This window comes from Phodopus roborovskii, unplaced genomic scaffold (genome assembly GCF_943737965.1).
Source record: "Phodopus roborovskii unplaced genomic scaffold, PHOROB, whole genome shotgun sequence".
In the NCBI taxonomy this organism is placed as follows: Eukaryota; Metazoa; Chordata; class Mammalia; order Rodentia; family Cricetidae; genus Phodopus; species Phodopus roborovskii.
The window spans coordinates 2,033,153-2,057,740 of NW_026126487.1; the positions used below are offsets into that span (position 1 = coordinate 2,033,153).

The 24,588-nt window shown below is 34.5% G+C and overlaps 1 protein-coding gene across 1 annotated transcript in view; it reads left to right on the top strand.

The window, feature by feature from the left end:
- Positions 1–24,588, top strand: part of Chd9 (chromodomain helicase DNA binding protein 9) — a 224,822-nt gene that overhangs the window by 135,021 nt on the left and 65,213 nt on the right. The window contains exons 4-12 of the mRNA XM_051195107.1: positions 3,742–3,853; positions 7,653–7,799; positions 8,200–8,268; positions 8,348–8,403; positions 9,432–9,549; positions 13,610–13,696; positions 14,539–14,676; positions 16,433–16,554; positions 19,608–19,851. Coding sequence (XP_051051064.1) covers positions 3,742–3,853; positions 7,653–7,799; positions 8,200–8,268; positions 8,348–8,403; positions 9,432–9,549; positions 13,610–13,696; positions 14,539–14,676; positions 16,433–16,554; positions 19,608–19,851 — 1,093 coding nt within the window. The remainder of the gene's footprint in view (positions 1–3,741; positions 3,854–7,652; positions 7,800–8,199; positions 8,269–8,347; positions 8,404–9,431; positions 9,550–13,609; positions 13,697–14,538; positions 14,677–16,432; positions 16,555–19,607; positions 19,852–24,588) is intronic.

A 24,588-nucleotide genomic window follows, 5' to 3' on the forward strand; every position in this document is an offset into this window, starting at 1 on the left:
ACAGCACTGCTGCTCTTGCCTGAATTTGGTTCCCAGCACCCACTTGAGGTAGTTCACAACCATCTGCAACCACGGTTTCAGAGGATCTGACACTCTACTGGCCTCTGGAGGTACCCATGTACATGTATAGGTACATATACACATAAACAAAAGTAAAAATAAATCCTTAGGAGTAGAAGTGGTAGTTTATACCACAGGCAGATCTCTCTGTTCTGACAGATAGTTCTAGGCCAGACAAGGCTACACATAAGTAATAGAAAATAAATCTTTAAAAATTTTTACTTGAAAAGAAACTGAGAATTTAAAATATAATTTCACAGGATTGGAAACATGACTCACTGAGCACTGGCTGTTCTTCCATCAGTCCTGAGTTCAATTCCCAGGTCACAAACATCTATAACTGTGGTTCCATGGGTGCAGATGCCCTCTTCTGGTGTACAGATATACACCACACAAAATACCCATATACATAAACAAATCAATGTAAAACTTTTATTTCAAATATATTCTATATTTTTCTTCTAACATAGGTCTAGAATATACTTTTATTTCATAATCTTTCTAATAGCTTTTCATTACACAGGCAAAAATCCTTTTTTTTTTTTTTTTGACAAGTTCGGACTATGTAGGCCAGGTCAGTTTTGAATTTAATATGAATCCTGCCTCAGCCTTCTGGGTGCTGGGATTTGAGATAATAAGCCATCACATTACACTTGAAAGTCTAGCTTTGTAAGAGCAGATTGGCTCTGTGATAGACTTCTTGTCTGACATATGTAAGACCCTAGATATAATCTCAGCCAAGCCGGTGTAGTGTTCTTACCTCTACCAATGCTCAGACCAAAGGGGCGGTCCACTGAACTTCATACTGCTCCCGACTCACTGATGCTCAGACTCACTGAGACTGCACTGCTCTCCTGTTTTTTCCAGCCTCATACTTCTCTCTCCACCCAGCCATATCACTCCTGTCTCCACCTTCTAGTGTGGAGATTAAAGGTGTGAGCTCTTTTAGACTGATTCATTCTCTTGTAGCCCAGGGTAGCCTTGAACTCACAGAGTTCCTTCTGCTTCTGTCTCCCGAGTACTGGGATTAAAGGTGTGTACCACTACTTCCTGGCCTCTATGGCTGTGGCTATCTTTACACTCTGATCTTCAAGCAATCTTTATTAGATCATAAACAAAATATCACCACAGAACATCAAATAAAAGAGATCATTTAAAGTTAGTAAAGAAGCTATCCCACTGTCCAGAATATGTGGAAGTTGTGAATATAAACCTTAGTTCTAAAAATTGATGTTATTTTGGATTGAGAAATGAAAATGAAATGGCATTGAAACAGTAGCTGAGAAGGAAGAACCGGATCATGTCACAGAGATCGTAAAAATGGCTTTCAGGCAGACTTGTAATTTACGAGGGAAAACCAGAGTAAGAAAAATGCCTAAATGAGGAAGGAGATAAGCAATGAAAGTAGTAAGACAAAAGGAGTATAACTCTAGCTGGTTCCTCCATTTTGTTTCAGGTTTTTTTGTTTGTTTGTTTGTTTGTTTTAATTTCCTTTGCTTTACTGGCTTCAAAAAATAACTATGCTTTCCCACTTATTTATTCCCTGCCCCCCACATATTCACAAGAGGGCAAGTTAGAAGACAACTAAGAATTAACATTATCTTGTTGAACATGTCAAATCAGAGAGGGGGAAAAATCATTCACAACTTTTTGTTAATGTCACATCTTTGACTGAGGATATCTGATCAGTTTCACATCACATATACTTTCCCCACTCTTCATTCACACTACTATAATCCTAGACTAATATCTTCTTTACGTGATTTGTCCTTTACCTTTGCAATAATTTCTCTGGCTTGTATTTCACTTTCGTCTCATCACACTACTCCTGTCTTTAAAAATTCTTACCCTTCAATGCTTGTTTCTTTTCTTTTTCTTTGTTTCTTTCTTTCTTTTTTATACTTCACTCAAATATGTTTCAGGGCCTGTTCATTAGGTAGTGCCGTATCTTATGGAGCATGAAAGCTGACTTGAACTTTGAAATGTTAGTCTTTGCATGTCATTACAAGGTCTTTTGTGACCCTAACTTCTACTTTGTATGTGTTCCATTCATTATTCCTGTTGCACATTTGCCTCTCTTTTCTATGTATCCTCCTGTCTGGGATGTGCCATAGCCTCTTCACTGTCTGCTAACCTCCACTTCGTCATTCAGTGCACACCTCCAATTCTACCTTTTCCGCAATGCCTCCTCTAATCTTCCCATAAACACAACACTTCTAAAATAGTCATACTGAATTCTGTGCTAACCTCCATTTTAGCACTTTATTATGATGCCATAAGGTTAAACTGTCATTTTGCTACTTATATAATTTGTAGTTCCTGTTAGTTGAGATTTACTATCTTTTAAGATTACATTATGAGCTAATATATTAACTTTTAATTGCTGAAACAAAGCATCTGAGATAAACAACTTCTTGAAATGGTAGATTTGTTTTGTCTTGTGGTTTCTAAGGTTTCAGTCGATAGGCATTGACTGTTGTAGATCAGTGAAGGGGTGTAGCATCATGGCTGGGAGCATGTGGAAGAGGAAGTTGCTCCTGTCAGATGGGAGGCAGATGGAAAGGATGGGGTCAGGGTCTCAATGTCCTAATGACAAATATCACCCCTAATGACAAATATCAACTCATCTTCATAGTGCCATTAGCTGAGGACAATTTGCAGAACGTTTTAGATTCAAGCCATAAAATATATAGTTATCACTTATTTCACACTAAGGGAGGCAACTGTTATACTTTCTCTGTCTTGTAGGTAAGGCCCAAAGAGATCAGGTAATTTGTTCAATGTTGAGGGCCCATATTGCTGAATCTGTGATCTTATCTTGTTCATAACTTCAAGTATTAAGGATTTGAATCTATTTGATGTACCATATATGAAAATAGTGGAAGGGTTTTAAGTTTTGCAAATCAAGATATCTAAAAGAAAATTTTGCTGGTTAGAAACATGGTTTATGATTAATATGGTACTTTAGTAATGGTGCTGTTGAGACAAATAATGAAATCTAGAACCCTATTACTTATCTCACAAGAAAACAGACTTTTAATTTAGAGATATATATTTGACATGTATATAATATTAAATGTAAAACCAGAAAGTTATACTGACACATCCTATAAGAATTATATAAGTAGTATCTCTAATTCTTATGTGTGTATGCTATAGCTTCAATAAGCCCTGACACAAAACTAAAATGTTAACAAATAGCTGGTTTTCAGATTGTCAAAAATACAGGAGACATTGCTGTAGGGTAGAAAGAATCCAATGCTTTTGAGGAGGAGGGCACTCAGTGCAATGAGCACCATCTCTGTAGCCAGGAAGCAAAGTTCCTTTTTCTGAAGGAGGAGTAGCATCTATGTAGGCAGAAGTAGAGCAAAGCCTGTTTCTGGATCTGTACGGTAATAAATTCTTCTTATTGTGTAATAATGTGTGACTTGAGAATTTTCCCATGAAAAGTACATTCTGAGCCTAAGAAGCAAAGTTAGGATTTGACTTCGTACCTATTTTATATGCTGTTGTCAATCCATTAGAAGAGTTTGTTTTGAAAATACCTATATGGGTTTCATTTTAATTAACATATTTGGTTAGACAAGTTCAGTATAAAATTATGTTTATCAGGGCAACCTTATTCACCAAAAATGGAAAAATTCAGAGTTCTGAATATTAATTTCTTTCTTCTTGAAACAGTAAACTGATTATTACATTGGGTAAGAAACAAAAAAGAAAGAATGAGTCTTCAGATGAGCCGTCTGATGCAGAGCAGCTGTCCCAGCACACATTCAAAGACCAACACTCTCAAGTGAGTATTCATTTTTATTCTGAGAAGTGGAACACTGTTAGAATTACGTAGGGAGCATAATATTGCCTCATGGATATTTATACTCTAGTTGAGTGATAAAAATGAAATTTATTATATAGTAAATCCTGTAGGATAGCATTATTCCAGTATAGAATATTACCATATAATATTAGATGTGAGAGAAAATTTATTTGCCTTCCTCAAACCCCTCATTTTTCAGTAGTGGAACTGAAACACTGAGAGGTTAAATAACAAATAAAGTCCTAGATAGCTTTTAACATAAAGCAGTATCCTGTTGTATCTTGGACTTACAGAGTGCTTGGAATGAAATTAATGGCAGAGATATTAATATTAACAATAATACAAATCACAGAACAAATGGATTGACTCATTCCTAGAGTCAGTACTTTTTGTCTGCTTGTGTGGAAGAAAAGACAGCCTGCGATACCCAAAATCCAACAGACATAAATATTGTGCATTTTACCTTTAAAAAGTAGGTAGATGTCAAAATAATCCTATGGGGATATATATATTTATATATATGTAGATCTATCTCTATATAAATCTATAGTGAAGGTCATAATAATTCAGGCCACCCTCTGCTTTCTAATACTTAAAATACTACTGTAGGCCATAGGGGTGGTGGCAGTTGTTGAATTATGGGGCCAGAAAGCCCCTGAATGGCCTTTCTTCTTCCTTATGCAGCTTCTTGTCCAATGGGAGAGTAGTGGCTCAAGGCTCCTGGGCTGCTGCAAGAGTTGAGGTAAGGGCAGTGACCGAAGCTCCTAATATCATATGGCCTGGCCTTTTCTTCATATGCTATCTTTAACTTAGGTAAACTTATACTTAACTTATTCAGTATCACAATTTTCAGTTTAATTTATACTAGAATAATGCTGGCCATTTACTACTTTGTAATTTACCAAACAGTGAAACAGTAGTATAGTTCTCTGGAAACATATCTTCTTTATTTCACTGTAGTGTTAGGTTGTTTTGACAAGTATATTGCTTTAACAAAATAAAAAGAGAATGCATATTTTCTAATAAGTATAAATATTTATTATGCTATAAATGCTTTTGTCATTTCACAAATGAGAGAAACCTCCATGTAGCTTTGAGTGGCAATAGTGGATTGTCAAAGTGGACTCTTAAAGTTGAATGAAATATTACAGACAGAGAAATATAGAATTGTGAATGTGATGTTTAATTTTATGTCTTTAATCTTGATGAAGAGTGCTTTCATAGTCAGACTAAAATTAGAGGCTTATATGTTTTTATAAGTGCCCCTGTAGCAGATTTATAGGAAACTAGTTTTAACATAACAAAGTATTAGTCACTTAAAAACATAAATCCTGTGCTTTCTTTATTCATAGTGTAGTGAACTAATCTGCCAAAGCTTTTCATATAGGAGGGTAGAAGCTATAAATAAACTATAAGAGAGAACATGTTACTATTTAAAAAAAAAAAACATGGAGAAAGCTAGAAAAGGCACATTTACCACTTGTGTGAATTTCAGATTAGTTTCTACATTTGTAAAACTCATTAGAGATATTGTATGGTAGAGAAAGATAACTGGAGAAGTGACATATTTTTTGGCTTTACCCAAATATGCCACTGTATACTTCACCTAATGTGAGATCATATGCAGTCTTCCACAGATTTGAAATCAATTAATTAGGCTGAGAAACTCTTTGTAGGATGAAAGAAAGTTTCTAATAATAAGTAGTTATCACTTTATCTTGTGACATTGTCTGAGTGTATGTTTTTGTGAGTGTATAGGAAATTTTCACACCATGCATTTACTTTTTTACTAAAGATCAGTGGGCATTTCAGAGTAGCAATAAGTGGCCCGAAAGAAACTATGAGATAGCTGAAAAAATATACTGAATGAATCTAAAACTTAATTATTTAGAAATCATGTGTTGTAAAACTTTGATAATTCCTACATGTGCTATTATAGTAAGTGAAAAGTTGAGTGTTGATTTAAACTATTTTAAACTTTAAGATCTATATTGTGGTTGTAATAGAATTCTAAATGTACATTTAGTCTAAGTAAGTTCATAGAACTTTCCCTCCAGGGAACAATAAATATTTCATGTGTTTTTCAAGTTAGTATGTGAAAAAAGTAGATTTCTTGTAATCCTTTTATTATAGTCCTGTCTCTCCCATTAACAAAGTATTACTACTTTGATGTTAAAAATTTTAAATGAGAAGCTGGCCATGATGGCCCACACCTTTATTACTAGCACTTCAGAGGCAGAAGCCTCTGTTTGAGGCCAGCCTGGTCTACAGAGTGAGTTCCAAGAAGCCAGGGCTATAAAAGAAACCATGTCTTTAAATCAAACAATCAAAAAACGTAAATGTGTTCATGTACAACAGAAAGGCTGGAAGCTGTTCAGTTGCAGAGTACTTGTCTAGCATTGTGTTGATGCTCAGTAGACACCTTTTCCCACCAACAGAAAGTATAAACAGATGGCGACCCATCCTAACAGAAAGCTTGGAATTTGGCTACCCACATCTTGCCTTATTTTCTTGCAGTATTGTTCATCTCGGAAGACAAAGAGGAATGATTTTTTGAAGCCACAACCACTGCAAACTTAGTATAACAACTTGGTGCCTCACTGCTACACAGATTCAGCTGATTCTGTTACAGCTGGTTTTGTTATGGTTGTGAAAACAATGAAAAAGCTCTCACACAGATAATATTGCAGAAACCATATGTAAAATATGTGGGCTATTTTCTGGTTCCACTTTTGGGGAATGTCAGGAAAATTACTCTGCATAAAAGAACATGGAGCAGGAAAAGCAAGGATTGGTTTCATTCAGTAGATTGCTACTACCTAGTAGACTAGTTGCCTGAGACCCCTCCACCCCAAAGGGTCATGGAAGTACAAGCACACTTAACTCCTTTTGTATTCTGAAGCCAACCTGAGCTTTGTTCTTTTTGTTTGTTTGTTTCCCTTGAAAACATCAAAAGTTGTGTAACTCATTTGAAAAATTCTCCTTGAATTATAAACTCTTAAAACAGATAATTAGGGAGTTGGTTTTGATTTAAAATTAGATTATTAAAAAGAGCTGATACTATAAGTACTACCTTTAAAAAGGCTTCTGTTGTATGGTTTTGTCCCTTTTCTTAATGTTAAACTAGTAAAGCTAGTGAAACCCTTAGTACTTCATCTAAATTTAATTAAACAGAATCATTATATATATATATATATATATATATATATATATATACATTTTCACATGCTTTACAGAACACTTAATTTTTTTTCTGCATTTATGTCCCTAATAATTATTTAACAAATAACCATTTTATATAACTTTTAAGTTTGGGGCAAATGCATAAAATTATTTACAGTTCAAAATGTGTATTGTCTAAGGAGTAAATTAATAGCTAAATAAGATAACCTTTTATTTTCTGTAATTGTTTCCAAAGAAAACTAATCCAGCAATAAAGGTATTACTAATAGAACACTGTGTTTCCAAGCTGTGAACTAGTTGAAAAGAAAACCAAATCTTTGTATTCTTAATTTTAAAGAAAAATAAACAAAGGTGTCATTAAACTTTCATATTTGAAATTATGGGAGGTAAAGCTTTGGGAAGAGTGTGACCTTGAAGCCATGGGCATGTTATATATAGCCTTTAGTCAGAAAAAGACCTTCAAGAGATGTATCTTGCGTATACTTTTGACTTTTCTTTCTAAGAAATCACCAACCTTAAGAGTAATGTTCTTTAAATCTCTGCTGAAGGTTTTAAAAATAATTTATATAAATCAGGTCCTTATGGTTCATTACAGAAAAGAAGATCAAATCGACAAATTAAAAGAAAAAAATATGCAGAAGATACAGAAGGAAAACAATCTGAAGAAGAGGTCAAGGGCACTATAAAAATGAAAAAGAATTTAGCTCCTCTGCCTGGTGAACAGCCTCTGCAGTTATTTGTGGTAAGATTGCAGTTTAAATGACCACATCAGGAATCCATGCTTCCCTGTCTCCTTCATTTCCTTGTGTAAATAATTACCACATAGTCTACATCTCTATTTTTCATTTTTCTCACATGCTTTATGAGCCAAATGTTTAGCCATCATCTGTTAGAATTGAAACCTTGGGCAGGTATGAGTTTCCTAACTGGTCAGGGGGATTCGTGATGGTGGGGATTGAAAACAAAGAAGCACAGTGTACTTCATAAAATGGTAATGCAGAAGAAGACAAGGGCAGTAACTATGAAACTTCTTTTTCATTCCTAATATTTCACATAGCGCTTAGTTTTAGTGCTACACTGATATTTTTTGAATGATTGTTCTTTGGAGAATATATTCCATTATATATTTTCCCTTCTTATAGGAAAATCCAAGTGAAGAAGATGCTGCAATTGTAGACAAAATACTATCTTCTAGAATTGTAAAAAAGGAAGTAAGTAATGCTACACTATACTATAAACTTTATATATTGTGTCCTATTTGAATCACAGTTGTTAATTTTAATTTTTTAGATATCACCTGGAGTTATGCTTGATGTAGAAGAATTTTTTGTGAAATATAAAAATTAGTAAGTATTTGAATTAAAAATTATGAAATGTGGTTTATTTAAGTATGAAGTATTTTGTAAGTATTACTTACAATTAATTAATATATTTTCATTTTATCTAGATTTTAATGAAAATTTTTATTACTTATAATTTTAAAAACTCAATCATTAAAAAGTAAAAAGGCTATATTTGAAAACCTTTTACAGTGTGACAACACATACCTTTTAATCCTAGTACTTGGGAGTTGGATATCTGAGTTCAAGGCCACCCGGTCTATAGAGCTAGTTACAGGATAGCCAGGACTACACAGAGAAACCCTGCTTCTAAACATACATACACACACACACGCGCACACGCACACACACACACACACACACACACACACACACACACAAAACAAATAAACAAAACAAGAGAGGAAAATTTTCACATTAAGGCTGAATTTTTTTAATTGTATTAAAATGTAAGAATCTTTATAATATATGATTGTAGGTTAGGTATTTATCTTTTCTATTTTGAACTTTTTAGGTTTTATTATTCTTACATATAATAGTTTATTTTTAAGTTGCTACATCAGATGTATACAATGATGATTTGACTTTAAGGTTTTAAATTTCTGCATTGGTTGTTAAATCAATGGAGTCAGCAGTTATAAGAAAATGTATTCCTTTTGTAGAATTTCCAGTTTTTCTCCATATTTTGAATAAATCTTTCACAGAAAATTATGTTGATTTTAATGTATATAGCTTTTTTATCATGACAGAATCAATATAATAAAATAGTAAGTCATGTTGCAGAAACAGTTTTTGGTCAGTTTATCACTGTTTCCATATGACAAACTGTGACTCCTTGACAGCAATTTCTTTAGCATTCATGTATCAAAATGGCTATTTTAGCAGTCTTATTATATCTATTCAAAATGAATGTAGTAATTATGTATATGTAAAATTAAAGGTAAGATTTTTATATTGTAAATTATAATGAAATACTCATATGAATAAACGGTTTTCTGTATCATTCTAATATATTGTTTTTATAAAACTTTTAGCTCTTATCTCCACTGCGAATGGGCCACAGAACAACAACTTTTGAAAGATAAAAGGATCCAGCAGAAAATCAAACGATTCAAGCTAAGACAAGCACAGAGGGCACATTTTTTGGCAGACGTAAGGAAAAAGCTTTCCCAAATTTGGTATTAAGGTGAAAATTTAAAGGAAGGAGCTAGCAATGTAGTTCAGTGGTGGCATATTTGTGTAGCATACACAAATCCCTGGATTCTAGTCTCAGAATCATAAAACAAAATACTACTTTTTTATACTTCTACGTGTTAGTAGTTGATTATAAATATTATCTACATGTAGTATTTTTCGCTTCCCAAAATTAGCTTGAAATTTCTGGAAATAGGAGCCCTAATAGGTAGGCATAGTGATGCATGTCTTTGTCTTAGGAGGCAGGAACAGATACATCCCTGTGAGTTTGTGGCCAGCCTGGTCTCCATAGCAATTTCAGGCTAGCTACCTAGTGAGTTTCTGTCTTTTAAAACGTGATAAAAAGATAATAAAAAAAAGCACTAATAATTCATTGGCTGTTAATGTTTCTATTTTTAATTAGCATGTGTTTTGTTGATTAGAGTTGAATGAGGCTATTTTGCTATCACAATTCATTTTTCAGTGTACTAATGGAATAAGTAAGTGTGAAGCATAAATTTTATTACATGGAACATATTTCATATTTACATCAACTTTGGTATTGATATATATGGCATCATTGAAAAGGGTTTGTTCATTTCTAGACCTTGATGAATGGCCTGATGTCCTTCTCTAATTTTTTTTCTATTTCTTTGATCTCTTTTATTTTTGGTCTGGTCTCAATGTCTTGCCCTAGCTATCCTGGAGCTCACTGTGTTTATACTCAGTTATGAGTATACTAGGATGGTCTTGAATTTGCTGTGGTCATTCTGCCTCTGTGTACTACTTCCTCCCAGCTCTGTGGCGTTTTCTTTTCTTTGTTTGTTTAAGGTCTGTTACACTTTAAACTTTTTCTTGAACAAGGTAGTTATTAAAATAGCACAACAAATTCTCACATGCATTTTAAATAGATTTTTTCATATTTACTTTAATTTCTGTTATTTTCTCAACATTTTTCTTATCATACACATAAATTCCTTACATGTTTGAACATATTCATAGTATTTGTTCTCTTATATAAATATAGTGAAATTATCATTTCATCAATAGACCTTATTTGCATTTCTCTATTGTACCAGTACTTTTATAGCAGAAATGTCTAAATGTCTCAGAATTCTGTCTAATACTGAATGGTACATTTAGTTACTATGCTTCTTTTGATTTTTGGGTTTTTCATTCTTGACTCTTCCCCCCCCCCCATTTTTCATTCATTTGTTTGCTTGTTTGTTTATTTGATTTTCCCAGACAGGATTTGTCTGTGTAGCTTTGTAAATCAGGCTGGCCTCAAACTCACAGAGACCCGCCTGCCTCTGTGTTGGAATTAAAGGCATGTGCCACCACTGCCTGGCTCCTTCCCTATCTTTTTTGTTCTTGTTTTTTCAAGACAGGATTTCTCTGTATAACCCTGGCTGGCCTGGAACTCACTCTTTAGACAAGCTGGCCTAGAATTCATTGGTTCACCTGCTCTACCTCTGGAGGTCTGGGATCAAAGGTGTGCGCCACCACACTTGGTTCATTCTTGAACATCTTTGAAGTGTCTATTTTGTTCTTATTCTATAAATAAAAAATGCCATTGGAATGAGTAATTTTCTTCTTCATGGATTGTAGTACATGGTGCATGGTAGCTATTTGTTCCATATGTTATACCTGGCGGGGGTGTGCCTAGATCATTGCTTGAAAATGGGTACCTGTCAAGTGTGTTTTATGTATCCTTAGCTGGCCTGGACCAGGCAGGCCTAGAATTCCAAGACCCATATACCTTTACCTCTCCATCCAGAATGCTGTAGTTAGCATTAGCCATCACACCCAGCTCTTCCTTTGCAATCATTAAAATTATCTAAAAGTCTGGTTACTCTGAAGACATATAATATTTTATGGATGCTAGGTTTTCCTATTTCTTCAAAATCTCTTTCATTCCATCTTCCTTATTGTTGAATTTTTCACACAGATAATTTTTCATTTCATCTGACTCAGGTGCTTTATAATTAAGACCTATGTTTTTTTTTCTTTTAAGCATTTGAAATTTCTTTTTATTATTGAATTACATTTGATAAAATTGCATATATTTAATGTTCACAGTTGGAGGTTCATCATTAAATAATGACCTTAAACAAATGGATATATCCATCATTAAAAAAGTAGTTATCACTTTTTTTTTCCTTTTGAAAATACTATTCTTATGTGGGGTTACACATTGTTATCTGGTAAATCTATTATCAAGACTGGTTTGGTGTTAAGGCATACCATAGAGCAGGCTTCCTTTACATTTTCAATTAAGTAGTTGAGAGACAAAGCTGAGCTGGCTATGGAAAATAGGCTTTCAAAAATGAGTAGGAATTGCTCAAGCAGCAGAGAGGAAGCCGAGGGTAAAATTATGAAGCTGTGACAGAATATGTAATGCTTTGCATTTTTGAAAAACATTGAGTTGTACTTCTGGAGCATAAAATCTGGGTTAAAGTGTTATCCTTTAGGAAATGATGCTTCAGGAAAAGCAAAGATTCTGTTTATTCTTCAAGAATGAATGTGAGCCTTTTATTTTGTGAGTTTGGATCTTGTCCTCAAATGGGCAGGGGTTTAGGGATTCCTTAGAAGGGATTGTAAAATTTCATGTCAGGGAATAGAGAAGTGGCTCATCCACTAAATGGACTTGTTGCTTTTGCAGAGGGCCCCAACTCAGCTCCTGGAACCCACATGATTTTACAATTATCCTTAACTTCACTTCCTGGGGCCTGACTTCCTCTTTCTGTTATCTGCAGGCACCAGGCTTGCACACAGTATATATACATACATTCAGGCAAAACACTCAGACATACAAAAAGAAATGCATCTTTAAAAGCTTAAAGATACATGTAGGAAGTACACAGTGAGGATGAGAAAGTAGGTCCCAATTTGAATTAGTTTTGAAAGGAGAGACTAGCTGGGTGGTGCACATCTTTAAAAAATCTCAGCACTTGAGGGGCAGAGGCAGGTGGATGTCTGAGTTCAGGACAGCCTGGTCTATAGAGTTCCAGGACAGCTAGGGTTATACAGAGAAACCCTGTCTCAAAAATAACAAAATAAAAGGAGAGACTAAGAAAAAAAATGTGGTATTGTGTTCTGAGTTTGATCTTTAGCACTGTATACACATAAACAGAATCTATACAAAACTTGACATATTTGCAAATGACAGTAATGCTGCTTAATTCAAAAGGATTATGTGTTTGAATACAATTTGAGCAATTAGCAAAATCCAGTTTTGCACATGCATACACACATGTATGTATACATGCATGCATGCTTGTACACATAGAATGTATAAATCATTAATTTATTAATTTATTTATTTTGGGTTTTTGGGACAGGTTTTCTCTGTGTAGTCCTGGCTGTGCTGGAACTCTCTCACTAGACCAGGCTGGCCTCAAACTCAGATTCCTATACCTCTGTCTCCCAAGTGCTGGGATAAAAGGCATGTACCAGCATGTTCAACTCCAAATTGCTTATTTGTTAGCTATCATAGCGTAAAGGAAGGAAAAGGCAATCCACCCCACTTCTCCATTTTGGCAATTGCAAATGTGAAGCAGAGAGAGCTGTGATTCCATTTACCCAGATAGAGAATATTGGATGACTCTCACGTTGAAGAGAATGAGTACAGTTGATTTTGAAGTGGCCACAAATGTAGTTGGTGTTCGGCTAGGAAAAAACATGTATGAAGGTGGAGAGAATGATAAATGTGACAGCTGCTATGTGAGATAGTATGTGCAGTCATCCGTCTTCTGCTACCAAAGCAGAGTTGCAAAGGAAAGACACACAGGCTGCTTTTAGAGCTTTAAACGTATCTGTTAGAGTATGTTATCTGGAATATATTATTTTGTAGTCCTATTAATTTGCTTGTATTATTTGTAACATGGTGCTTCATAATATCCTTTATAGCTTTTAGAAATTAAATTGGAAGAATTTTGTGTATTAGAAATGTAATTGCAGTTAAACTGATGTATTTGTTGTTACTTCTATCTTTTCACTTTTTTCCTCAGATATCATTAAATTTACTTTTTAATTTTAGATGGAAGAAGAACCCTTTAACCCAGACTACGTTGAAGTAGACAGGATACTGGAAGTTTCTTTTTGTGAAGATAAGGATACTGGTGAGGTAATTATTCAGTAAAAATAGTTTCTAAGGGCCGAGAGATGGCTGAGCAGTTAAGAGCACTGTTTTCTTTTCTAGAGGGTTCAGTTCAATTTCCAGTATCCACATGGTCATTGTGGCTACCAGTATTTATAACTCCAGTTTCAGGGGATCCAACACCCTCTTCTGGCCTCTAAGGGTACTAGATACATGCATGGTACACAACATATAATGATAAAATATACATTAAAATAAATAAAAATCGGGGATCGAAGATTCTAAGAGATAAGGAGATAAGGCTGGTGGTTTAGAGCACTGCCTGTTCTTTCAGGGGATGCTGGTTTGTTTCACAGAAACCACATGGTAGTTCACAACCGTTCGAGCTCAAGTTACAGAGAATACAGTGCCATCTTCTGGCTTCCATGGGTACCAGTTGTGTACTTGGGACACATACATATGTACAAACAAACATTCATATATGTGAAATAAAAATAAATAAAGCTAAGATTATTTTTTCTTAAAATTTCTAAATATTTACTCCCAGTATACTTGGTTAAAAAACAAAACAAAAAAAAAAAAAAACAAAAACAAAAACAAGCAAAAAACCCCCTAGGGCCTAAACCACATTTGAGAGGAGGACCCAGGTTCAGTTCCCAGCAAACATATGTTACCTTAGCACTGCCTAAATCCAGTGTCAGAGATTCTGATAGCATCTACTTCTGATCCCTGGAGGCACCTAGCATGCACATGGTGAGCATACATACATGCAGGACCTAGACATATATATAAAATTTTAAAATAAAATGTTTACTTCATTTTTATTGATGGACATTTTTAAGTAAAATGAAAAACAATTTCTCTTTTAGTCTGTTATTTACTACTTGGTAAAGTGGTGCTCATTACCATATGAAGATAGTACCTGGGAATTAAAAGAAGATGTGGATCTTGCAAAAATTGAAGAGTTTGAACAACTGCAAGCTTCAAGGCCTGACACAAGACATTTGGTGAGAATCTTTCATAGACTGCTTCTTCAGATTATAGCTCTTGGTATTTAGCAGGTTTAAGGTTAACTTCAATTTTTGTGTTTGTGTGATATCTGGATTCATACCAAAGCTTTTTGCATCTAAACGTGTGAGTGTGTACGCGCGCAGATGCGCACGCGCGTGTACACACACACACTTTCCTATATCCACAGTCCTAACTTTCAGTTATTATAGTCCTTAGTGTACAATCAATACAGTATATTTTTAAATTGCTACATAATAAACCATGAAGCTAATTTTATCTCTTCACTGATAATCCTTTGTTTTTGGTTTTGCTATTGTAAATAACGCTTAATTGAATATTAAGTTCTTACATAGTTTTTGAGATATTAAAATTTTAATTTATTTGTACACAAAATTTCACTAAGTATTTCTTTACAAATTCTCACCAAAATAATTCAGTTAATTCTCCCTGGTAATAGTGGTGTATGTCTTTAATCCCACCCAGCAGAGGCAGAAGCAGGCCTGGTGCATCTACATAGTAAGTTCCATGACAGCCAGGGCTATACATAGAAACCCTGTCTCCAGAAACGAAACAAAACAATGCAAAACCCCACCCAGTTCTCCTTGTCTCTGCACTTAAGTTTCCTATTATCTTTCTCCAATCATTTATATAAACTTTACTCTTACTCTGTAGAACAGGCTAGCCTCAAACTCACATAGATCCACCTGGCTCTGCTTCCCCAGTGCTGGGATTAAAGCCACCAATACCTGGCATAAATTTTACTCTTAGTTCTATCTCTAACATTCTTAATTCTACATTAAACAAAAAATTCAAATCAACCTACTTTTATTATTTTCTCCTAGCCAGTCATTACTCATAAGTTTGTAGTTCATCTATTTCCTTACTAACTTTATTTCCTTTTAAGAACCTAAAATGTTTTTATTACATGGGTTAATTGAATTAACTGTGCTATTACTGTATTATAAATGGTGAAGCTGGGGTTGGAATATTGCTTGTTTGCCATTATTGCTAAAGTATAATACTATTCTGGAGCTCTAGCCATTATTCTCCAGCAGTCTGCACTCTTCCTCTGCATCTGCTCTCACACTCGGTAGCTGAGGCACTTGGCAGTTAAGCATTGTGGGGAAGCCCTTGCCTGATTTTGGCAGGTCTTGCAAGCAGTCACAGAACTGAATGTAGGCCAGCTAGTTAGTATCTTGTGATTCCCATCTCAATGACATCTTTCTTTCCCTTGCTTAATTATACTTACCTGTGCTTACAATACAGTGTTGGTAATAGTTTTTGTTACAGAATAGCATTTATCTTTTTTAGGTTCATTTTTCTGCATCTGCTAAAATTCCCTTCATTTCCTTTTGTTTTCTTAATCTGATATAAAAATTTAAACATACTTGGCTATTCCTGTAAAAATACTAGTTTAATGTTTTGCTCTTTTAAAACTTTGTCCATTTATTGAAAATTCTGCTAGGAGAATTTAAATATCTGTTGATGAAGAATATTGGTGTGTAGTTCCTTTTCATGTAATATTGCCTGATTTTAGCATCAAGGTGTCACAGAATGAATTTCAATGTGAGCCTACTTTTCGGAGGAGTCTGTGTAAAATTAACTTGATGTTTAAGTGTTAGGTAAAACTTCATCATATACTGTATGCTTTGGCTTCTAGGTTCTATTAAAAGCAAGGTTTCTTGCCATGAGTAAGTTGTGTGGAAGATAAACATCTGAAATGCATCATTCATTTTATTTTTGTTCACAAAGGATCGTCCTCCCTCTAATATTTGGAAGAAAATAGATCAATCCAGGGACTATAAAAATGGTAATCAACTCAGGGAATATCAACTAGAAGGACTCAACTGGCTTTTATTCAATTGGTATAATAGGTATGTAGTATATCGTAAGAAGATTTTAGTGTATTCCTTTTTTTTTTGTATATGCCAAAATAGATAATTATGTAGCTGTATTGTTTGTGCTAGGTAGTCTTTATTATTTAAAATGATATACCTCAGAAAAATAATGTAATTCATGATTTTGGATGCCAGTTTTAATATTGCTTCTATTAAGTGTGTGTCACATGTTTGTTGATTAGTAGTTAAATTTCAAATAACTTTTCTTATAGTCTCAAACTATACACTGTGTTTTAGCTTTTCAATATACATTTTATGTCAACAATCGTATCTGTAGAGTGAGCTGTATGTAGAAATTATGTAGAGCTCTAATATTTAATTTAAATCTCAAATGACATAGACTAAGTTAATGAGTAAACATAAAATAATGGGAAAATAACAGTGATTTTCCTTTGGCTATTGTTCATTTTCTGAGATGTTCTAAATGCTTTATAGGACTTATCTCAAGTAATTTATTGAGGTAAAAAGATAATTTTAAAGGAAAAAGAGTACCATAAATGAGAATGAAGATTAAGTATAGTACTACATACTATACTTATGATACTACCAGACATGATAGCAAAAATTTAATGATTCTTGTTTGCAAATCCATTTTCCCTATCTTAATGCTCATTTCTTTCTTCTAAGTTGTGAGTTACAATGAGTTATGTGGTTCAGTTAGGTGGCAGAGTTTGATCTGCTAGCCCATGCAGTGTTCTCTTCTCTGGTTTATATTTTGTAAATATTAGTAATTTCCTTCAATAGAGTCATGCAGGTAAAATGATATTACATAATTGTCTTCTCCTATTAATACCCTTTTGCATTTCTAAATTGTCTGGTTTAAACTTTCACCATTTTCCTCTAACCACCCTACTTACCATAATTCTGTTGTGATCACTCTCTCTATGTGACTGACTGCTTCATAAAGAACCAGAGACAATAGGCTTCAAATTCTCAAATTCTTGCATACTTTCATGTCCAATCCTTCTAGCACTTATACAAATGTAACCCTTCATAGCTCTAACCTCATCTGTCATAACCATGATAAAATCACACTACCTTCACTCTTCAGGCTCATCTTCAGTGAGCTCTCTTCTTTTGTATCTTCAGGCTATGCTGAAATACTTGTTTTCCTAAATCTATAGACCATTTACATATTTATTTATAAAAATGAAATAGAAAACTATAAATCCTTTGACTCTGCCATCCCTACTAACTACCTCAAGTGCCCTTTGTAACTTCTCTGCAAAACTAGAACTCCCATTTGTGTCCTCTTCCCCAAATTTCTTTTCAATCTGTTACATTCTAGATTCATATTGTTTGTACATTTGATAGCCTATGTTGGTCTAAGAAACACTGTAAACCAGGGTGGACTCAAACTCATGATAGTCCTTCTGGATTAGTCTCAACAGGATTACAGGCGTGTGTCTGTATAAACAGCTTTGGATTTTGTTTCTGTTGCTTCTCTGAAATTTCTTATTTCCTGGTGAATGGAATATTCAATTTGTGTCTCCTGTGTTAAATATATACAATTTACCATTTCTCCCTTTCAACTTTCCTCTCATTCTTATTTCCAACACCTTTTACAGTGAGACTTCAAGAACTTTAGCATCTCTATGATTATTACTTTCAACAGTTTGTTTGTTCATCTTCTACATTGTATCTGTTACTTTTCTTGCCCAAGATTTTGTCTTTAATTCACTTCTCAGATTCCATATTTTTCCTCCCTTAGCCATCTCAACACTACACCCACTCCCCATTTAGACTAGCCAATATTTTAATAGCTATATAACCCTTGAACTATGATCCATTTTTTTTTTTTTTTTGGTTTTTGTTTTTAGCTGCCTGAATATGTGATTCAACAGTTTCTTTAGATATATAATAGATTCAAAATTAATCTTGCTTTCTATTTTCTATATGTCAAACTTGTTCTTTCCCATAATAATACAATTCATTTAGTCACCTAAACTTAAGTCTGGCTGTTACTCCTTACATATAGTTGGTGAATAGGGCCAAGTCATCATAACTCTGGCATATTCTGCCTTACCTTTTCTTTAGTCCCCATGCCCAAACTTTCTTCCTTTATTATTATATTCGCTTGCCAATTAGGTCCAAGCTTCTCATACTATCTATCATAGCACTGGAATAAAGCTTACAATACAAACTTTGTTTTATGTATTTTTAAAAGATTTTTAGAGCCTGACTTTTCATAGCAACCAACTTTTCGTTCCCTTGTTGGAACCTTTTTTTTTTTTGGGGGGGGGGTGTACTTCTGATTTTGCTTTGCCCTTTGAAAAACCTTATTTAAAAAAAAACTGACCTGAAACTGTCTCCTTTGTTTTAGCTAGTTTATTATTCATTATCATGTCCCTCTGATTTTCTATAAGAACATCTACTGTTGATTCTTCACTGGCCACATAGCAAAATCATCTATGAAATTTATTTTAGAAATTGAAACTGTTTAGACCTTATTCCATACACACTGAATCAGAATGTATAGAGGAATTACCTAGTTATATGTTAGTTTTGTTTATTTGTTTACTTGGTTTTCAAGCTCTGTGAGCTCTTCTAACACAAAGCCACTGATGAAAGCCAGCGCTAAATTTGTTCTTCTACAATAGCACATTGCAAGACCACTTATTTATGTATTTGCATATCTGCTTCTCTAATATAGATACAAGCCCCTGGAAGGCAGAGAACATGTTCTCTTTCTTTTGTATCCCATCTTCTCATACTGTCCTGAGATAATAGAAGGTATTTAATAATGCTTCCTGGATATTTGACATGCCTTGCTCTTGCCTTTTACTCTTAAAAATCAAACACTTACTGGGCAATATCTTTATTTGAAGCTATAAAAGTCTTTAGTGTTTCCTTACAGGATTATAATAAAGTTGTACTCGAGCTTACTCTGCATTAGCAACCTTTATGTTTTTATAAATGCAAGTATTTTCATTGGATCTTTGCTTCTTTTTGTATATTTATCTTTAAAAACAATGTATTCAGAAGAGTTCACTGTGTGTATGCATGGATAATATATTTATTTATTTCAGACGAAACTGCATCTTAGCAGATGAAATGGGTCTTGGCAAAACCATTCAGTCAATTACATTCCTCTACGAAATCCTTCTGACTGGTATAAAAGGACCTTTCCTGATTATCGCACCACTTTCTACCATTGCCAATTGGGAAAGAGAATTCCGTACATGGACTGATATCAATGTTGTAGTTTATCACGGGAGCTTGATTAGCAGACAAATGATACAGCAATATGAGATGTACTTCAGGGATTCACAGGTGTGTGATTACTGATTTTGTTTAATTTTTAAAAGGACTATAGTTAAATAAGATAGTATACATGTAACAATTTACAATTTGATATAGATTTTAATTGTATACTTAATTCATGTTACGTTCATTTATACTTACATTGTGATAGATTTAGTAGCTGAAACGCAATGACTAAAGCCACTTTACTATTTCTAGTTCTCTATAGCATAATATTGATTTATACAAATTTGTAACTTGATTCTTGTCCATGGTTTATAACTGCAGCAATTTATTTTCCTAACTCCATTTAAATATACATTATTTCTTAATATAAGTCTTTGATCACCCTCTTGTTCCTCCATTATCCTCTCTTTAAAGGTTTACTTTTTGGTGACTAGGATGACCTTAAAATGCATATTGAAGTGAATCTAAAGTTCTTTTTCATGTTCAATGTATTTTGATTTTAAAGTTGTTTAGGGACAGAGACAGACATAGTAAGACATAGTATTCCAAGTTGAGTCTTGAATGTTAATATGAACTTTTTCTGATAAAAAAACCTAATTCAGGGGTTGGGGATTTAGCTCAGACTGCTCCCAACTGACAATCTCATCTTCCGTGGAAAGGCTATCATAAATGCCCTTCCCGGAGAGTGAGATCAACAACTAACTTCTCCACGGAGCCCTCAACTAATGCCTGTTGAAAATAGGAGCAAACACCCATACATAAACACTGAGTCGAACTAGAACCCAGAAGCAGATGGAGAGGACAAGACCATGTGGAAGCACATAGAGACAGCTTACCTGAACAAGGAGGAGCTAACGGCCACTAGACTGATAGCTGGGAAGCCAGCATGGGACTGACTCAGGCTCCCCTTAATATGGGTCTCAGCCAGAAGGACTGAGCAGTCTAAGAGACCTCAGACAGTGGAGCCAGGATGTATCCCTGGTGCACAAAAGGACTTTGCGAACATATCCCCCATGGAGGGATAACTGCCTTAATCTAGAGACAGGAGAGAAGCCCTAGTCCCTACTTCACAGGACCTGTCAGATCTACATGACCCCAACTGGATGGCATTCCCCTACATATGGAATTGGGGTGGGGGGATGGGGGGGGAGGGTGTTTAGAGTGCATGTGAGAGGGCAGAGAGGGTAAAAGGGAGGGAAGGAGGGAGGGAGGGCTGGGGGAAGGGAGGGAGGGAGAGGGAACTGGGATCGACATGTAAAATAATAAATCAAATTTTAAAAAAAAAACCTCATTCAGAATTAAAAAGAAATCAGTAAACACAGTTGAGACAGAATTATACTTTTTAATTGGAACACGTTTGGCTGGCTAAGTCGCACCTAAATATCCTTCCTTTCATTCATTGCTTTGTCCTCAAATAATTACTATGCAATATAGCCATATGATGACAATAGAAGTCAAAGATAGTATGCATAGCCTGTGCTTTTTTTCCCAATTATAAATTATTTTCTATTATATTTCCTATTGAGAATGAGTGGCATAGTTGTTCGCATAACATTACTTTCTTGCTTATGAAGTTGAAACTATTGCATATGTATGAAACTGTGCATATATACAATCATTTATTTTATAGTCATATCAAAAACTACCTCCTTTGCACTTTTATAGGCTCTATGACATCCTGGATTCTATTTTGATTCCTTTACATAGTATATTAACCATTAGCAAATAAGTGCAGAATTATAAAACTCTAAAGTATCATAAAAAGTAATTGCATACCTTTTTATTTTATTTTTTAAGATAGGCGTCTTGCTGGATAGCCCAGGCTGTCCTTAAACTCATGGGAATCTTTCTGCTTAAGCTTCCAAATACTGGGATTATAGGCATATGCTCCTATGCCTAGCTTCTGAATTTACTTTTTAAAAAAACACAACTAAAATTGTGAGACATTAAGAGGTGTAAGCTATAACTTTAATATAAACATCATTGTAAAGAGTAAGGTTTTTCCGCCTGCCGCTGGTCTTGTCCCGCTGACACGGCAGCCCCAAATAACAGCCCCAAATATCTGTATTACATATAATGCTGTTGGCCAGTTACTAGTTTCTTATAGGCTAGCTCTATCTTAATTATTAACCCATTTCTATGTATTTCCACGTGGTCTTATCTTACTGGGGAATACGGCAGGCGTCTCGTCTCTCCAGTATTTCCATCTTGACTCCTTCCTCTTTCCTCCTTGTCTCCTAGTTCTGCCTATCTTGCTTTCCTATTGGCAAACACACTTTATTCATTAATCAGTATGAGAAACATATTTACAGAATGACATCTCCCATCACATCATAGTTTAGTATATACTACAAAGAGATTCTTAATGTATAATAAACTATATTTGATACTATATATCAAATATTGTATTTTATGATTAATGTTAAAGCTTCCAAAATATTAGCTGAAGAATTTTTTAATTTCAAAATGCCTCATAATGAACAAAATAGATCTGTACTATAATATGTTTTAGAATTAAGTCTCATGAATATATTTTAATAATTTAGTTGGATATTTTCTTCTGTGGTCAATTTTTTAAATAGCTTAAGAATTATAGTAGTCACAAAACCTTGCTCAATATTTTTCTCTGGAAAAAGTAACATAAGGAAATAATATCTATAAACAATAATTTACTGTATACCAAGTGTTCTTTTAAACAGTTTACATATATTCTTTTACTTAATCTTTATAATTGCAACCATGTAAAATTTATTTTATTAAATTAGCTTTATACTTGAGTGAAATGTATCATAATTTAACATAACAAAACTGTAATTAATCATACCCAAGAGCTCAGGTTAAAATATATACCCCGTTTTCAAAGTCTTGTAAATGCTATGAGTTTGTACTTTGTACTCTACTAGTGCTGCTGTCTAACTTAGTGGACAGTGTGTGAAACTAGTGTACATACAATAAACTACAAAGAAACCAAAAATGAAACTAAGAAAGAAGACACAATTTTTCTTGACTTTTCCTTCTTTTAACCTAAGAGTTTTGTCTCACTTGCACTTAGGATTATTAGATTCTTAGACTTGGTGCTACTTTATAGCTCCCCTCCCTCTAAACTTTTGGGATATTTGTCTACTTCTATCAGAGATTTCATTCATAAGCATAGTTTTAAATTACTTCTATGCTGACAGAAACTCCCTAAAACTATATCAACTCTAAATTCATCCCTAAATTTCAGAGTCCTGTGAAATATCTAATTAATATCTCTACTTGCATATACCTAATGCATATCCCAAACTTAACATACACAGGACCCCAGCTATACCATTCAACTGTTCAAGCCAAAGCTCTAGAACAGTGATTCTCAACCTTTTCAATGCTGTAGCCCTTTAATACAATTCCTCATGCCGTGCTGCTACTTTGTAACTTAACTTTGTTACTATTGTGACTCTTAATGTAAATATCTAATATGCAGGACATCTGATACATGATACCACGGATTGAGAACCACTGCTCTAGAGTAAAGTTTTGAGGCTTTTTCCATGTCTCAGTCTACATCCGTATTATAAGAAACCTGTTGCTGCTTCCTTCAAGAAATATCAGACCTGGCCACTGATGACAACACCTTAGGTTCCTGTGACTCTGTCCATGGCATCTTTAGACTATTTTTACTTCAGGAGCCACAAATTCCTCATCTTGTCAGATCCCCTTTGTGGATTAGTCTTTGCTGTCAGTTTCCAGGTTCTTTGGCATCTGCCTTATGCTCTCATATTCCTTCACTACTTTGAGCAAGTTCTCAGTCCTTGCTGTCATCTGAGTATTACCAGAGCTACCTTAGGCCCTCTGGGCTGGCTACTTTTATCAGGGATGCATTCTCTCAGATTTCTGGATATCAACACAGGTCTTTTCTTATGTATCACCTCTCAGTTATATGTGTAAGGTTGCAATGATCATACTCTTATTCCATACCCTATGTCACAATGCTTATTGCTTTCCTTACAAGGAATGTCCTATATTAGGAACATTAACTTATAGGTTCCACTTGTATAATACTTTAGCTTGTTTTACTTACTTTTATACCTCCTGCAAGTAGAACAAGACTAGTACATAGATATTAAATAAATATTCTCTCAATAAATTATTTACATGGCTGTTATGATACTCATTTTTTTGTTTTTGTAAATGTGAATGCATAGATGTAAACACTAAACATTAGTACTGAAATTTCCTTGGCCAGATTTTATAAGGATCAGTTTTTAAATTGGCTTAATTTCCCCTGACCCCTTCCTAACCTTGAAGCACTTTAATTATGGAGGCCTGCACAATCTGGGGCTAATTATGGAGGCCAGTCTGGCTTCTAACCTATAGAGATCTGCCTGCCTCTCCCTTCTCTGTGCTGGGATTAAGAATGATGCCACCACACCTGACCTCAAATTCTTTTTTTGTTTGCTTGTTTTTTGTTTTTCGAGACAGGGTTTCTTTGTATAGCCCTGGCTCTCCTTGAACTGTCTGTAGATCAGACTGGCCTTCAATTCAGAGATCTACCTGCTGAGGGCTTTGTTCATAGGCATGAGCCACCACCACCTAGCTTTTGGCTTCAGTTCTTTTCTTGAGACATTTTACTAGGATATGCTTACTTGGATATGTTTAAATACTACACATGTATAGCCATTCTCTCTCTCTCTCTCTCTGTGTGTGTGTGTGTGTGTGTGTGTGTGTGTGTGAGAGAGAGAGAGAGAGAGAGAGAGAGAGAGAGAGAGAGAGAGAGAGAGAGAGAGAGAAGAGAAATAGGTCTTTCTTTGGACTGCCAAC